This window comes from Heterodontus francisci, chromosome 3, assembly GCF_036365525.1.
Source record: "Heterodontus francisci isolate sHetFra1 chromosome 3, sHetFra1.hap1, whole genome shotgun sequence".
NCBI lineage: Eukaryota > Metazoa > Chordata > Chondrichthyes > Heterodontiformes > Heterodontidae > Heterodontus > Heterodontus francisci.
Window position 1 is genome coordinate 195,099,378 of NC_090373.1, and position 17,589 is coordinate 195,116,966.

General features: G+C 46.3%; 1 protein-coding gene across 1 annotated transcript in view; it reads left to right on the top strand.

Moving 5' to 3' along the window:
• LOC137367175 (dynein axonemal heavy chain 6-like) overlaps positions 1-17,589 on the top strand; it is a 1,370,791-nt gene that overhangs the window by 1,121,221 nt on the left and 231,981 nt on the right. Inside the window, exons 44-45 of the mRNA XM_068028611.1 lie at positions 1,686-1,802; positions 5,147-5,302. Coding sequence (XP_067884712.1) covers positions 1,686-1,802; positions 5,147-5,302 — 273 coding nt within the window. The remainder of the gene's footprint in view (positions 1-1,685; positions 1,803-5,146; positions 5,303-17,589) is intronic.

A 17,589-nucleotide genomic window follows, 5' to 3' on the forward strand; every position in this document is an offset into this window, starting at 1 on the left:
CAACCGCTACCATCTAGAAGGACAAGGGCAGCAGATGCATGGGAACACCACCACCTGCAAGTTACCCTCCCAGCCATCCTGACTTGGAACAATATTGCCGTTCCTTCACTGTCGCTGGAAATCCTGGAACCCCCTTCCTTACAGCACTGTAGGTGTACCTACCCCACGTAGACTGCAGCGGTTCAAGAAGGCAGCTCAACACCACCTTCTCAAGGGCAATTAGGAATGGGAAATAAATGCTGGCATAGCCTGCGATGCCCACATCCCATGAATGAATTAAGAAAAAAACTGTTGCAGGGTCAGTACTGAGGGAACGCTGCACTGTCAGAGGGGCACTACTGAGGATGTGCAAAACTGTTGAAGGCTCAATGCTGAGGGTGTGCTGCACTGTTGGAGGAGTAGTACTAAGGGAGAGCTGCAATTTCAGAGGGGCTGTACGGAGGGCGTACTGCACAGTCGGAAGGTCAATACTGAGGCAGGGCTGGAGTGCTGCACTATTGAAGGGGCATTACCATAGAACCATTGAAAGGTTATGGCACAGCATGAGGTCATTTATCCATCGTGTCTGCGCCAGCTGGAAAAATTAGCCGACCAATCTAATCCCACTTTGCAGCACCTTGCTGGTTACCGCACTTCAGGTACATGTCCAGGTACCTTTTAAATGAGTTGAGAGTTTCTGCCTCCACCACCAATCCTGGTCGTGAATTCCAGACACCCACCACCCTCTGGGTAAAAACGTTTTTTCCCATGACCCCCTTAATCCTTCCACCAATCACCTTAAATCTGTTCCCCCTCGTAATTGACTGCTAGGAAGTGCTGCACTGTGAGGGGCAATACTGAGGGAGAGCTGCACTGTCGGAGGGTCAATACTGAGCGAGTGCTGTACTGTTGGAGGAGCCGTATTGAGGAGAGCTGCACTGTCGGAGGGGCAGTACTGAGGGAGCGCTGCACTGTTGGAGGTTCAATGCTGAGGCAGCGCTGCATTGTCAGAGAGGCAGTACTGAGGGAGTGCTGCACTGTCTGAGGGGAAGTACTGTGGGAGTGCTGACTGTCGGAGGGGGAGCGCTGCACTGTTGGAGGGTCAGTACTGAGGGAGCGCTGCACTGTCGGAGGGTCAGTACAGAGGGAGTGTTGCACTGGCAGAGGGTCAGTACTGAGGGAGTGCTGCACTGTCGGAGGGTCAGTACAGAGAGAGCACTGCACTGTCGGAGGGTCAGTACTGAGGGAGCGCTGCACTGTTGGAGGGTCAGTACTGAGGGAGCTCTGCACTGTCGAAGGGTCAGTACAGAGGGAGTGCTGCACTGTCGGAGGGTCAGTACTGAGGGAGTGCTGCACTGCCGAAGGAGCAGTACCGTGGGAGTGCTGCATTCTCGGAGGGTCAATACTGAAGGAGCTGTTGAAGGTTCAGTGCTGTTGAAGGTTCAGTGCTGAGGGAGTGCTTCGCTGTCAGAGGAGCAGTCCTGAGGGAGAACTGCAGTGTCGGAGGAGCAGTACTGAGGGTGTCATTTTTCAGATGAGATGTTGAACTGAGGCCCCGACTGCCTACCAAAATATTGAATTCTCTGACATCCAGGAAGTAGGGTGGGTTGGGGTGTGTCTTGTTGCATCAATAACTGTGAGCACAGCAAGTTTTGCTGTATAAAGTGTTTGTTTCCTGAAGCAATTCTATTGTTTAATTTTTGCAGCGGTTCAGTTTCCATCTGGGAGTGCTACTGTTTTTGGATATTTTGTGGATATGCAAACAGGGAATCTTGTAACCTGGGACAAATTGGTTCCATCAACTCAAGAACTTATTTCAAAAGGTAACATGTTGTCCAGATTTTCTGCTACATACATGTGTGTGCGTGTGGGTCTGTGCGTGTGTGATAGCCGAGGACAACAGTGTTGTTTCTCAGTGTGATATGCATCGTAAATGTATTATAAATCTGTAATTATCACTGAAAAGCTCACAGTTTGATCATTTTTAACTTTCGTGTTTAGGTAACTTTATAAACCAATGAACCTCCCTTCTTCTAATTACTACATACTCAATCTCCTAATTGTGTTATAGGTGCATAATTCCTTCATTTGTCCCCAGCTAAACCATTCATCTGTCTCAACCTATTTGTTCCCCCAGTTTGGTTCCCACCTTTTGCCTTCATATCCAAACCGTTCAGGTGTGATCATATTTGGTTCACAGTTGGTTTAGCATCTATCACCACATATGGCTGGACTACTCTCGGGCCCTGCTGTGCTCAGCCGAAGCTGCCCCACTACTCCAGGATCATCTCGAACGCAAAGATAACTTCCCACTTCTTTTCTCCATTACAAACCATTTCCTTAAACACTTCTCCCCTGCCTCCTCCACCCTGACCTCCCAACAGCCGGTGCAAGGAGCTCATTGGCTTCTTTGTTTCTCAGATTGTGACCATCCATTCAGCTGCCTCTGTCACAGTCCATCCTTCCTGTAGCCCATCTGGCCAGACCTCCCCCAGGCTCCTCCTGCCCTAACGCTGGACCAACCTCTTTCTCCAGCTTCTCTCCTATTTCCTCTCATACCCTCGCTGGACATATCTTATCCATGAGACCCACCACTTACTCTTTGACCCTCACCTTCACCTCTGACACTCCCCCACCACCACCCCCACACCCCCCCACCCCGCCCCATGATGCTGACGTTATAAATTGTTCCCTCTCTTCAGGTACTGTCCCCCTGACTCTCAAAACTGTCAGTATCATTCCCCTCCTCAAATAAAACGCCCTGGGCTATTTCTGTCCTTTCAAACAACCACCCCATCTCTAACCTCCTTTTCTTCCTTGAATTTGGCTTCCAAATTGGTGCCCATTTTCCCCACGACTCCATGTTTGAATCCCTCTAATCAGGCTTTCACCCCTGCCATGGCACTGAAACGGCTCTAATTAAAGTGACAGTGATATACTATATGACAGTGACCATGGTGAACTATCCTTCCTCATCCTTCTTGATCTGTTTGAAGCCTGTGACACAGTTGACCACATCGTCCTCTCTAGCACCTCTTCTCTGTAGTCCAGCAGGTTGGGACTGCCTTTGTTCAATTCCATTAACCTACCCAATTGGATATGCATCTCTAACAATGGTTTCTCATTCCACCCATGCACCTTTATCACCTGAAACCTACAAGTTTGACCTAGCCTTTAGTTTATCCCTCCTAATAGCTCTTTTGATAGCTTGGTGTCCATTTCTGTCTGATTACACTTTTGTAAAGTGCCTTGGGACATTTATCTACCTTAATGGTGCTGTAAAAGCAAGTTGCTGTAAGCTTTTTGTGCTACATTGGCAGTGAAGGATCACTCATCTCACAATGTACTCATTACCTCCCAATGATGTTAATTGCCTTTTTAAGTGATCAGTCACTGCAGTAACTGTTTCCTTGAATGTTTCCACTGCTGCCTGTCTGAGTAGCTAGAGAATCCCCCACATCATCATTTTAGGGGTTCCCCAAGGATATAACCTTGGCCTTCTCCTGTTTTTCATCCACATGCTGCACCTTGGTAACATCCTTTCTCTGCACCTGCACCCCCTCCCTCCCGCCCCAGCCCCCAATCTTGCTCTATGCTGTCAGTATCTGCAATTTAGTCTTGGATGAGTCTTCACCTCTTCCAGTACAACGTTTGGAAGACCAAACTATTGACTTTGGCTCTGTCACAAATTCTGCTCCTTTACCATTCATTTCATCTCTTCCTCAGCCATTCTGTCAGGCTGAACTGGACTGTTTCCAACCTCGGCATCTGTTCAGCCTCGAGCTGAACTTCAGACCCCATTTTCTCTATTACAAAGACATCTCTGTAATATTTCCCACCTTCACCCCTAGCTCAGTCTTGCTGCTGCTGCAATCCTCATACAAATCAGACACCTTTACTCCAATACTTTCTAGCTGGGCTTCTACTCCAGCTCCAGATACTCCCAACTTGTCCAAAATGCTGCTGTCCTGCAATAAGACCTACTTGCTCAAATTTGTTAACGATACATAAATAGGTAGGAAAGCAAGTTGTGAGGAGGACACAGAGAGTCTGCAAAGGGATATAGATCGGTTAAGTGAGTGAGCAAACATTTGGCAGATGGAGTATAATGTGGGAAAATGTGAGGTTGTCCACTTTGGCGGGAAGAATAGAAAAGCAGAATATTATTTAAATGGAGAGAGACTGCAGAATGCTGCGATACAGAGGGATTTGGGTGTCCTTGTATATGAATCACAAAAGTTAACATGCAGGTACAGCAAGTAATTAGGAAGGCAAATGGAATGTTGGCCTTTATTGCAAGTGGGATGAAGTATAAAAGTAGGGAAGTCTTGCTACAACTGTACAGAGCATTGGTGAGACCATACCGAGAGTATTGAGTATAGTTTTGGTCTCTTTACTTAAGGAGGATATGCTTGCATTGGAAGCAGTTCAGAGAAGGTTTATAGGCTGACTCCAGAGATGAATAGTTGTCTTATGAGGAAAGGTTGAATAGGTTGGACCTATACTCCTTGGAGTTTAGAAGAATGAGAGGTGATCTTATTGAAACATATAAAATTCTGAAGGGCCTTGACAGGATAGATGCTGAAAGGATGTTTCCCCTCGTGGGGAAATCTAGAACAGGAGACACAGTTTATAAATAAGGGGGTCTTCCATATATGACAGAGATGAGGAGGAATTGTCTCTCTCAAAGGGTTGTTAATCTTTGGAATTCTCTTCCCCAGAGAGCAGTGGAGGCTGGGTCATTGAATATATTCAAGGCTGAGTTAGACAGATTTTTGATCTACAAGGGAGGCAAGGGTTACATGGGCTGGCAGGAAAGTGGAGTGAAGGCCACAATCAGATCAACCATGATCTAATTGAATGGCGGAGCAGGCTGGAGGGGCCGAATGGCCTACACAAGCTCCTATTTCCTGTGATCTTATGATCTTATGAACCCTGTACAGGTGCTGGGCAGTAATGCTGCCTCCCTCATCTCTCACCCCATCATTGACATGGCTCCTGTGAAGCACTTTGGGACATTTTACTACACTAAACACACTGTATAAATACAAGTTTCTGTTGCTGTTGTTATTGAGAAGAAAATTGACAAAAAATGACCAGGTTAGTTAAGAGATTAATCTTCCTTCACAGATATTACAACTGACTTTTTGTCCCATGCTGTTTTTAGGGGTGCAGTTATCGAGCCTTGCTGAAGCAGTAATGTCTGGAGCTCCCAAATCAAGGCGGACCAGTCAGGAAAATCTTGTATGTACAGTAGACAGCGTGCGATATTCCTTTATAACCAGCCTGCTGCTACTCAACAAATGCCCTGTGCTGCTTACAGGTAATAATGCATTGGCATATACCCCATAACCTTCTTGCTCTAAAGGAGAACAATCCCAGCTTCTCCAATCTCGCCACTATTTTTGTATGACAGGAAAATCTGAAAGTCTGTGTGGCGGGGTGGAGGATCCGTTGCCTCCCTGTCGCTCAGTGATCTTTCTGGGGATGAGATAGGCTGACGACAGCCTTCCCGCCCAGAGGCAAATTGAGGCCCTTAAGTGGCCCATTAAGGGCCGCTTCCCGCCGCTGTTGGTGAAAACCTCCTGTTAACTGATCACTGACTTGAGTATATTTCCAGTCTCCTATTTTTAAACTAAATTTGTGTTGGTTTTCTTCTTTCTGCTTTTAACTAGTGGATTCATTTGAAGTTGTGTGATCAAAAAGACACTGGACGAGATTACATCTCACAATACAATTAGCAGTGCTCATGCAGCAGTAACTGAATAAATACATATGTAACCAGGGCTTGACAAGATTCATAAAATTCAATCAGCATATCATACAAATTCATCTGCAGTGCTGCCCAGCAGCCTTACCTTTCCCATCACTCACTCAGGCAATCATGGAAAGGATTTATTCTGAACTTTATAACATACAAACATACCAATTAGGAGCAGGAGTAGGCCACTCGGCCCTTCGAGCCTGCTCCGCCATTCAATAAGTTCATGGCTGAACTGATTACTCCACTTTTCCACCTACCCCGATAACTTTCCATCCCCATTAGTTGATAACTAATCAACCTTTTGCTTCCACAACCGAAAGCTACTACCTGAATTTTTAATTGAGCAATCATAAAGTATTTGTAATTTATAAATCTAATTAAATTCATTGATAGGGTAACTCAGTTAATGAGTGAGGGCAATGTAGTGGGTTTGATTTATTTGAAATTCCAGAAAACGTTGGATAAATTTCATGTAAGTCTTTTCAAGAAGATTGAGGCTTAATGAATTAATGGCAGCAACACCAACATTTTGTGTTTATACAGCACCTTTAATGTAATAAAATGTTCCAAGGTCCTTCACAGGAGAATTATAAAACAAAATGACACTGAACCACATAAAGAGATATTAGGTCAGATGACCAAAAACTTAGTCTAAGAGATAGGTTTTAGGGAGTGTCTTAAAGGAGGAGAGAGAGGTAGAGAGGTTCAGGGAGGGAATTCCAGTGCTTAGGGCCCAGTCAACTGCAGGCACAGCCACCAGTGGTGGAACAGTCAAAGTTGGGGATGCTTAAGAGGTCAGATTTGGAGAGGGCAGATATCTCGAAGGGTTGTCGGGCTGGAGGAGATGACCAAGATAGAAAGGGACGAGGTCGTGGAAGGATTTGAAAACAAGGATGAGAATTTTAAAATTGAGGTATTCCTTAATCAGGAGCCAATGTAGTTTAGTGAGCACAGGGTGAGGGGTAATGAGACTTGGTGTGTGTTAGGATACAGCAGCAGAGCTTTGGATGACGTCAGGTTTACGGAGGTAGAATGTGGAGGCCATTCAGGAGTGCTTAGAATATTCGCAGATATGTAGTTGGAAGCTCACCTCAGGGTCAAATATGACAGCAAGATTGCGAACAGTCTAGTTCAACCTCGGACAGTTGCCAGGGAGAGGGATGGAGTCAGTAGCTAGGAAACATAGTTTGTGGTGGGGAACAAAGACAATGGCTTCAAACTTTCCAATATTTAATTGGAAAAAAATTCTGTTTATCCAGTACTAGATGTCAGATAAATAGTGTGGCTGCTGGAAATCTGAAATAAAAACAGAAACTGCTGGTAAACACTCAGCAGGTCTGGCAGCATCTGTGGAGAGAGAAACAGAGTTCACGTTTCAGGTCAATGACATTTCGCCAGAATCAATGGCTAAGCAGTTTGCTCAATTGAAAATGACCTGGCCACGTTAATATAGGTTCTAGAACAGGAGTAGCAACCAGAAGATTCTCAAGATCATTTTCAGCCTCAGTCTGCACCACTGCCAACTTCTGAAAGACAGCTAGGGACGGGCAATAAATGCTGGTCTTGCCAGTGATGCCCACATCCTGAAGAATGTTAAAAGGGCCCAGATTTAAGTTTGTAAATGAGCTATTGATGTTCTTCAGTTAACTGCTTGCCTGGGCTGCCTAGCCAGACGGCCCCAGCAAAATGGAGACTGCCACAGTCATGGTGGTGGTAGGTTTATCCAGGCTTTTCCTGCAGCCCTACTGCCCCATTCCCAAGTGAGGCCTGAAAATTCTGTCCAATACAACTTAGGCATAAAATTATCATGACTAGGTTCTGTGGCAGATTCGCATGCAGCTCCTCAATTATCTCATAAGAGAAAATATTTTTTAAATTCCCCTGAGCTTAGGAAGGAGAGACTTTCCATCTATCCCAAGAAGCCGGGTGCACTCGCGTAATAGCGGAAACCAAGCATTCCTGAGGGGCAGGTCCAATACTAAAAGGCAACCAATCAGCTCCCAGCACCAGTCCCTGCCTCTCTTGTTGATCCATTACCCCATCTGCTGATCCATCACCTCATTTGCTGACCCATTGCCCCTCTCGCTGATCCATTGCCCCTCTCGCTGATCCATTGCCCCTCTCGCTGATCCATTGCCCCTCTCGCTGATCCATTGCCCCTCTCGCTGATCCATTGCCCCTTTTGCTGATCCATTGCCCCTTTTGCTGATCCATTGCCCCTTTTGCTGATCCATTGCCCCTCTCGCTGATCCATTGCCCCTCTCGCTGATCCATTGCCCCTCTCGCTGATCCATTGCCCCTTTTGCTGATCCATTGCCCCTCTCGCTGATCCATTGCCCCTCTCGCTGATCTATTGCCCCTTTTGCTGATCCATTGCCCCTCTCGCTGATCCATTGCCCCTTTTGCTGATCCATTGCCCCTCTCGCTGATCCATTGCCCCTTTTGCTGATCCATTGCCCCTTTTGCTGATCCATTGCCCCTCTCTCTGACCCATTGCCCCTCTCTCTGACCCATTGCCCCTCTCTCTGACCCATTGCCCCTCTCTCTGACCCATTGCCCCTCTCGCTGATCCATTGCCCCTCTCGCTGATCCATTGCCCCTCTCGCTGATCCATTGCCCCTCTCGCTGATCTATTGCCCCTTTTGCTGATCCATTGCCCCTCTCGCTGATCCATTGCCCCTTTTGCTGATCCATTGCCCCTTTTGCTGATCCATTGCCCCTCTCGCTGATCCATTGCCCCTTTTGCTGATCCATTGCCCCTCTCTCTGACCCATTGCCCCTCTCTCTGACCCATTGCCCCTCTCTCTGACCCATTGCCCCTCTCTCTGACCCATTGCCCCTCTCTCTGACCCATTGCCCCTCTCGCTGATCCATTGCCCCTCTCGCTGATCCATTGCCCCTCTCGCTGATCCATTGCCCCTTTTGCTGATCCATTGCCCCTCTCACTGATCCATTGCCCCTCTCTCTGACCCATTGCCCCTCTCGCTGATCCATTGCCCCTCTCGCTGATCCATTGCCCCTCTCGCTGATCCATTGCCCCTCTCGCTGATCCATTGCCCCTCTCGCTGATCCATTGCCCCTCTCGCTGATCCATTGCCCCTCTCACTGATCCATTGCCCCTCTCGCTGATCCATTGCCCCTTTTGCTGATCCATTGCCCCTTTTGCTGATCCATTGCCCCTCTCGCTGATCCATTGCCCCTCTCTCTGATCCATTTCCCCCCTTGCTGATCCATTGCCCCTCTCTCTGATCCATTGCCCCTCTTGCTGATCAATTGTCCCTTTTGATGATCCACTGCCCCCTTTTGATGATCCACTGCCCCCTTTTGATGATCCATTGCCCCTCTTGCTGATCCATTGCCCCTTTTGATGATCCACTGCCCCTCTCGCTGATCCATTGCTCTTCTTGCTGATCCATTGCCCCCTTGCTGATCTACTGCCCCTTTTGATGATCCACTGCCCCTCTCGCTGATCCATTGCTCTTCTTGTTGATCCACCGCCCCCTCGCTGATCCATTGCTCCTCTTGCTGATCCATTGCCCCCTTGCTGATCTACTGCCCCTTTTGTTGATCCACCGCCCCTCTCGCTGATCCATTGCTCTTCTTGCTGATCCATTGCCCCTTTTGTTGATCCACCGCCCCTCTCGCTGATCCATTGCTCTTCTTGCTGATCCATTGCCCCCTTGCTGATCTACTGCCCCTTTTGATGATCCACCGCCCCCTCGCTGATCCATTGCTCCTCTTGCTGATCCATTGCCCCCTTGCTGATCTACTGCCCCTTTTGTTGATCCATTGCCCCTCTCGCTGATCCATTGCCCCTTTTGCTGATCCATTGCTCCTCTTGCTGATGTCTTGCACTTTGCACCTTACCTTTTCATCTTGATTACTAAATTATTTTTAAAACCCTCCATGCACTACGTGACTGCAGTGTTTTAATGCTGTGACTCTGTGGGATAGGGAGTTGTGGAATTGCTTCTTCTTAGGCTCAGCTGTTTGCAATGGTGTTGACTCAGTGCTTTCTCTGAAAATAGAACCTCCAATTACCCGCCTGATGGAGATGGGGTGGAATTAGAAACCAAGGCAGGTGTCAGTTTAGACAAGCACTAAAAGCCACTTATCTCACACAATTTCTGCTCAGCATCTCACGGCATGTATTAGCATAATGATCAACGACCTGTCCTGTTTTTAAAATAGACGCAACACAGCATGTGGTGGAAGTGTCATGCAGCTGTACTCAGGGTCCACTGTTTGTGGAACAGTTCCCTATTATAAAATGCAATGCTGCATAACTCTGACAGAGACAGAACAATGGATGAAACAGTAAAATTACTACAGATCTCCTCTTCTTCTTAGGCAGTCCCTTGGGATTGAGGATGACTTGTTTCCACTCTGGTTTGATGCGTTCTGACATCGCTGATACATCCAATGTATGATCTGCAGACCCTGCCACATAAGGGGCAGATGGTGCTTGAAAGGTCATGTAGATGAGTAGTTTGGGGGTTTGTGCGCTCCCTCCGACACCTCGACTTCGCCTCCATATGTTCCCGACGAAGTTCCTCAAGGTGTACGATGCCTTCTGAAATAAGCTTTCTCCATCTAGGACGGTGAGCCAGGGACTCCCATGAGTTGACGGGGATGTTTGATCTCTTCAGGGGTGCTTTGAGGACATCTATAAAGCATTTCCTCCATCCTCCTGGGAGTCTCCTACTGCCACCAAGTACTGAGTAGAACAGCAGCTCCGCGAGTCTGGTGTCAGATCGTACAATCGACATGTCCCACCCAGCAGAGCTGGTTGTGGGTGATTAGCACCCTGATGTTGGGTAGGTTGACTTGGGAGAGGACATTGCTGTTGGACTGCCTTTCTTGCCACTGGATTTGGAGGATCTTGTGGAGGCACCTCTGGTGGTACTTCTCCAGTGCTTTGAGGTGTTTGCTCTAGGTTGTCCAAGTCGCCGAAGGATATAGAAGCAGACATGATTTAATGATGGGTAAATCATGTTTGAATAATTTTCTAGAGTTCTTCGAAGCTGTAACAAGCAAAGTGGATAATGGGGATCCTGTAGATATAGTATATCTGGACTTCCAGAAGGCATTTGATAAGGTGCCGCACAAAAGTAGTTGCTTCAATGGAACCAGCACAGACTCTAACTCAGTCAAGACTGAGGTCAAGCAAGGCTGTGTCTAATCAGTTGGACATTGATGATCACAGCTTGCATGTCATCGTAGAGAGACTGAGGATGGCGACAAACATCTGAGGGCAGTCACATTTGCGCAGGATGCTCCATAAGCCTTCGCCGTTGACAGAGTCAAAGGCTCTTGTTACGTCAATTGAGGAAGTGAAAGCCTTTGCTATTGATGGATCTAACTGGCCGGTCACTGGGTGCCTTGATGGGCATGTGGGCACAGTCAATTGTGTCCTGCACCTGAGGGAATCCATCAATGGAAGTGAAACCCAATGCCCTCTGGGCCTGCACAGGCCCATCTGTGTCATAGTGGATGTAGTCCTCCGCCCTCCTGAATATGGCATCTGTGACCTGCTTGATGGTGTGATGAGCTGCCGACTACGAGATGCCGCCTAGGTCCACAGGTGATCCCTGGAATGACCTGGTTGCATAGAAATTCAGGCTGTTGGAGACATTGACTGCTGCAAGTAAGGAATTGCCATGGGGGGCTGCAAGGCCTCAAGTATTGTAAATCAAAGCACAAAGGTCCGAGACATTCTGGCGCAGCCTCCTATGGCACTGGCACTCTGCCATTTGCAGGTAACTGACTTTTGGACCACAGACCCAATGCCTTCTTCCCCTGCAGTCTCCTGCTGTGTGCCTCGGACCTCCTGATGTTCAGAATGTTGCATCAACTGAAGCCCATCCTGGCTGCTCTGTCCAAAGTCAGAGTAGCCTGTTCCCATCTGAACTCTCTCAGCTGGGCTTTGTGCATTCACCAGGTCTTCCCCTGCCAATCACAACTGCCTCAGTGATGCCAGTGAGCTCACATCCCTCTCTAGATTCCTACCGCTCACCCCTCAGAAAAACAAGTCTTACAGCTCCAGCAGTGGCTACTCCTTGGCACTTTTGGAGCAGCTGAGCTTTATTTTGGGCCTCTGGATTATGTTAATCAGCCTTTCCCATAACCCTCATGGCCCTCCACATTGTTCACGTCTTCTATACCCTGCCATAGTCCAAACATGGCATTCTCAATCTGCCCTTCCTTTGAAAATCACAAACTGCTGCTGACAAGCCATTTAATGAGCTCCACAATGAGCTTAACAGGCGATTAATTGGAGCTTGTCATTCCCTCCCTCCCTCCCTCCTTTAAAAAAAGCTTTGCGTTCCGGAGGTGGTGGAAGCCCGGTGCCGATCTCCGAGAACGCGATCTTCAAATTGCGCATGGACCTACTTCCACTCCCAACAGGCTTTGAAAAGTCCAGCCCTTATTTTCCAAGTAATATGTGACATCCTATTTTTCTTACCAAAATGTAATACCTGGCACTTACCTGTGTTGGAATAAATTTGCCAATTTTATGGCCATTCTACAAGTTTACTAATGTCTTCTTGTAATTTTTTGCAATCCTCCTCCATATTGACTAACCCCCCCCACCCCCGCCCCTATTTCATCTGCATTTTAGAAATTATGTTTTTGATTCAAACTCTAAATCATTATTATAAATTGTGAACAACCATGGTTCCAGCACTGATAACTTATGGGACCCCACTTTCTACCTTCTGTCACTTTGAAAAACTACCCTTTACCCATACTCTCTGCTTTCTGTCTTTCAGCCAGCCATCTTTCTATTCCATTACTTGTCCATAAACTCTGCATGCTGCGAACTTTTCCATTAATTTATTATGTGACACCTTATCAAAGACCTTTTGGAAATCTAGATAAATTATATCTACTGTTACGACCGACCGCTCCAGTCAAAGCCCCCAATCAAAATATATGATTCTGATTCTGGTGGGAGAAACGCACTGTTAATTCAATCCCGTCACTCCACAGATCGCCTAACATATCATTTTAAACTTTCCAAATTAAAGAAAGACCCAGCCAAATTGTACCATCCAATAACCCCCCAAATGAGGCTAACCAGACCAGGTGTCTTTAAATCAACAAATTAACTGTTTCATTAAAAAAACTAAATTCTTAAATACTATGAAGATTTTAACAACATTTAAAATAGAAAAAATTAGAGTCCTTGCAAACTTACAGTCCAATGATGCTTGAAGTCCTCACAGCCGTCCGATGGGGCAAAATGGTTCTTCCATAGTAGAACAGTCCATCGTCTAACTTCAGCAGTAGGTGATGCTTCCTTCTCCAGCGAATTTCAACAATTAACAACTTGCAAAGACTTTCAATAGATTCAATCTAACTTTAGAGTTTTGAGGGATAAGAGATTATCACAGTCGAACTTTCCTTCCTTCAGTTTAAATTACCAGAGGTCTCTGTTTTGGCTTGACTTTTTTAGAATTTTGAGAGATAATAATAATTAAACAGACTAAAATTCTCTTCCTTCAGTTTAAATGGCAGGGAGCTCTATTTTCAGGTGCTTACACCAGCTGTCTGTATGTGTACTATTAGAACAAAATGTCTTCAACTAAAAAGCCAGTTCAAAATTGAATTGTAACAAATGTATCGCATGATGCTCAATCCCAGTGGCAGTATCCATGGTAACGAGAATGCACCCTTTGAATCGCAGTCTCCAAATGGTTGTATCCAACAGCAACCGAAAATGCATTTTCTCTAACTCTTGCTGGTTTTTAAAACAGTACTGATCCCTTGCAAGCCCTAAAGGCAAACCGCATATTCCCCGGAGAAAAAAAAAATACAGGACCATGACACTACTGCGTTATCCTTTTCTTCTCTCTCTGTTAGCTCTTCAAAAAATTTAATGAGGTTGTTCAAGCACAACTTTCCCTTTTGAAATCCATGCTGACTATTCATTATTATAATTTGGGTTTTAGCTATTTTTCTATTTTTTTTAGTTATGTGCTTGTAGAATATTTCACTTTTGTTTTATGTTCCTTGGTAACTTAATTTCATACTTTCTCTTTGCCTTCTTAATTTTTTTTGATTACTCACCTAATCTCTTCATATTCTCCTTGGCATGCTCTTCCCTACTGTCCATGTACTTACTCTTTCCTTACCCTCAATTTTTCCCTTACATCTTTATTCATCCATTGTGTCTCATTAGTGTTTAGTTTATTTGCGTTTTTTGGCAGAATATATTTTTCCTGGACTTGAACACCTTTTTAAATGTTTTGCGTTGCTGTTCTGCATCATTGTTCACCAATATTCTTGTCCATTTTTATTTTACTGCATTCTATTCTCGGACCCTCAAAATCCCCTTTCTCCAATCTGTTACCCTGGTGTTTGTCATGCTTTTTTATATTCGTTCATGGGATTTGAGCATCTCTGGCAAGGCCAGTGTTGATTTGCCAAACCATAATTGCCCTTGAGAAGGTGGTGGTGAGCCACCTTCTAGAACTGCCACAGTCCGTATGCTGTAGGTACACCCACAGCCCACTGTGCTGTTAGCAAGGAAGTTCTGTCACCTACTGCATGAGGACCTGCAGTTGCAGTCATCTTTCCACATTGCTTCATCTGTTTACAGCATGTTTTACAGCATGTCATTTCAGGAGGCACGCTGTAACATCAGCCAGGGTACAGAGTGGGCATGTATTCGTCAGAGCACTGGAAAATTTATCACCTTTGGCATCAAAGTAAGATAGGGGGTATCCAGTTTTGCTGGGGTAAAAACAGAAAATACTGGAAATACTCAACATCTCTGGCAGCATCTGTGAAGAGGGAAACAGAGTTTATGTTTCAGGTTGATGACCTTTCATGAGAACTCTGTTAACTCTTTCTCTCTCCACAGATGCTGCCAGAGCTGCTGTGTATTTCCCATTTCCAGCATTTCTGTTTTTATTTCAAATTTCCAGCATCCGCACGATTTTACACAGGATTAGATAGGATGCATGGCACAGAAACTGGCCATTCGGCCAAACAGGTCCATGTCCATGCCAGCATTTGTGCTTCATTCGAGCCTCGTTCCCATGTTTCCTCATCTAAATCAATCATTGTAACCCTCTATTCCCTTTTCCCTCACATGCTTGTCTAGCTTCCCCTTAAATGCTATGCATTATTCTGTGGTAGAGTTCCACATTCTCCCCACTCTTTGGGAAAAAAGTTTGTCCTGAATTTCCTATCGGATTTCTTGGTGATCACCTTATATTGATGGCCTCTAGTTATGCTCTTCCGCACAAGAGCAAAAATTCTCTCTGTATCCAATCTATCAAAGCCTTTCATAATAAATACCTCTGATAGGTTGAGAGGTGGAAGCGGTGGTGCAGTGGTATTGTCACTGGCTTAGTAACCCAGAGACCCAGGATATTGCTCTGGGGACATGGGTTCGAATCCCACCACGGCAGAAGGTGGGATTTGAATTCAATTAATAAATCTGGAAATTAAAAAAAGCTAGTCTAATGATGGCCATGAAACCATTGTCGATTGTTGTAAAAACCCATCTGGTTCACGAATGTCCTTTGGGAAGGAAATCTGCTGTCCTTACCTGGTCTGGCCGTCATGTGACTCCAGATTCACAGCAATGTGGTTGACTTTTAAATGCCCTCTGAAATGGCCTAGCAAGCCACTCAGTTGTATCTAACCGCCAAGAAGTCAATGAGGAATGAAACCAGACAGACCACCTGGCATCGACCTAGGCACCGGAAATGACAACGGCAAACCCAGCCCTGTCAACCCTGCAAAGTCCTCCTTCCCAACATCTGGGGGCTTGTGCTAAAGTTGAGAGAGCTGTCCCACAGACGAGTCAAGCAACAGCCTGACATAGTTATACTCACGGAATCATACCTTGCAGACAATGTCCCAGACACTGCCATCTGCATCCCCGGGTATGTCCTGTCCTACCAACAGGACAGACCCAGCAGAGGTGGTGGCACAGTGGTATACAGTCAGGAGGGAGTTGCCTTGGGAGTCCTCAACATCGACTCTGGACCCCATGAAGTCTCAAGGCATCAGGTCAAACATAGGCAAGGAAACCTCCTACTGATTACCATCTACGCCCTCCCTCAGCCGATGACTCAGTACTGCTCCACATTGAACAGCACTTGGAGGAAGCACTGAGGGTGGTAAGAGCGCAGAATGTACTCTGGATGGGGGACATGAATGTCCATCAACAAGAGTGGCTCAGTAGCAACACTGCTGACCGAGCTGGCCGTGTCCTAAAGGACATAGCTGCTAGACTGGATCAACGGCAGGTTGTGAAGGAATCAACAAGAGGGGACGGCATACCTGACCTCATCCTCACCAATCTGCCTGCTGCAGATGCAGCTGTCCATGACAGTATTGGTAAGAGTGACCAATGCACAGTCCTTGTGGAGACAATGTCTCGTCTTCACATTGAGGATACCCTCCATCATGTTGTGTGGCACTACCCCACGGTGCTAAATGGGATAGATTTCGGAACAGGTTTAGCAATACATGAGGTGCTGTGGGCCATCAGCAGCAGCAGAATTGTGCTCAACCACAATCTGTAACCTCAAGGCCTGGCACATCCCCACTCCACCATTACCATTAAGCTGGGAGACCAACCCTGGTTCAATGAAGAGTGCAGGAGGGCATACCAGGAGAAGGACGATGTAGGTGTAGAGATCAGGGAGGGGGATTGTGATATACTTGAACATATTAGCATTGAAAGGGAGGAAGTATTAGCTGTTTTAGTGGGCTTAAAAGTGGATAAGTCCCCACGCCCAGATGAGACGTATCCCAGGGTGTTATGTGAGGCAAGGGAGGAGATAGCAGGGGCTCTGACACAAATTTTCAAATGCTCTCTGGCCGCAGGAGAGGTACCAGAGGACTGGAGGACAGCGAATGTGGTACCCTTATTCAAGAAGGGTAGCAGGGATAAACCAGGTAATTACAGGCTGGTGAGTCTAACATCAGTGGTTGGGAAAATATTGGAAAAGATTCTGAGGGACAGGATTAATCTCCACTTGGAGAGGCAGGGATTAATCAGGGATAGTCAGCATGGCTTTGTCAGGGGGAGATCGTGTCTAACAAACTTGATTGAATTTTTCGAGGAGATGACTAGATGTGCAGATGAGGGTAAAGCAGTTGATGTAGTCTAGATGGACTTCAGTAAGGCTTTTGATAAGGTCCCGCATGGGTGATTGTTAAGAAGGTAAGAGCCCATGGGATCCAGGGCAATTTGGCAAATTGGATCTACAATTGGCTTAGTGACAGGTGGGAGAGGGTGATGGTTGAGGGTTGTTTTTACGAGTGGAAGCCTGTGACCAGTGGTGTACCACAGGGATTGGTGCTGGGACCCTTGCTGTTTGTAGTGTACATTAATGATTTAGACGTGAATATAGGAAGTATGATCAGTAAGTTCGCAGATGACACGAAAATTGGTGGTGTCGTAAATAGTGAGGAGGAAAGCCTTAGATTACAGGATGATATAGTTGGGCTGGTAAGCTGGGCGGAGCAGTGGCAAATGAAATTTAATCCTGAGAAGTGTGAGGTGATGCATTTTGGGAGGACTAACAAGGCAGGGGAATATACAATGGATGGTAGGACCCTAGGAAGTACAGAAGGTGAGAGGGATCTTGGTGTACTTGTCCATAGATCACTGAAGGCAGCTGCTCAGATAGATAAGGTGGTTAGGAAGGCATATGGGATAGTTGCCTTTATCAGCCGAGGCATAGAATATAAGAGCAGGGAGGTTATGATGGAGCTGTTTAAAACGCTATTTAGGCCACAGCTGGAGTACTGTGTACAGTTCTGGGCACCACACTATAGGAAGGATGTGATTGCACTGGAGAGGGTGCAGAGGAGAT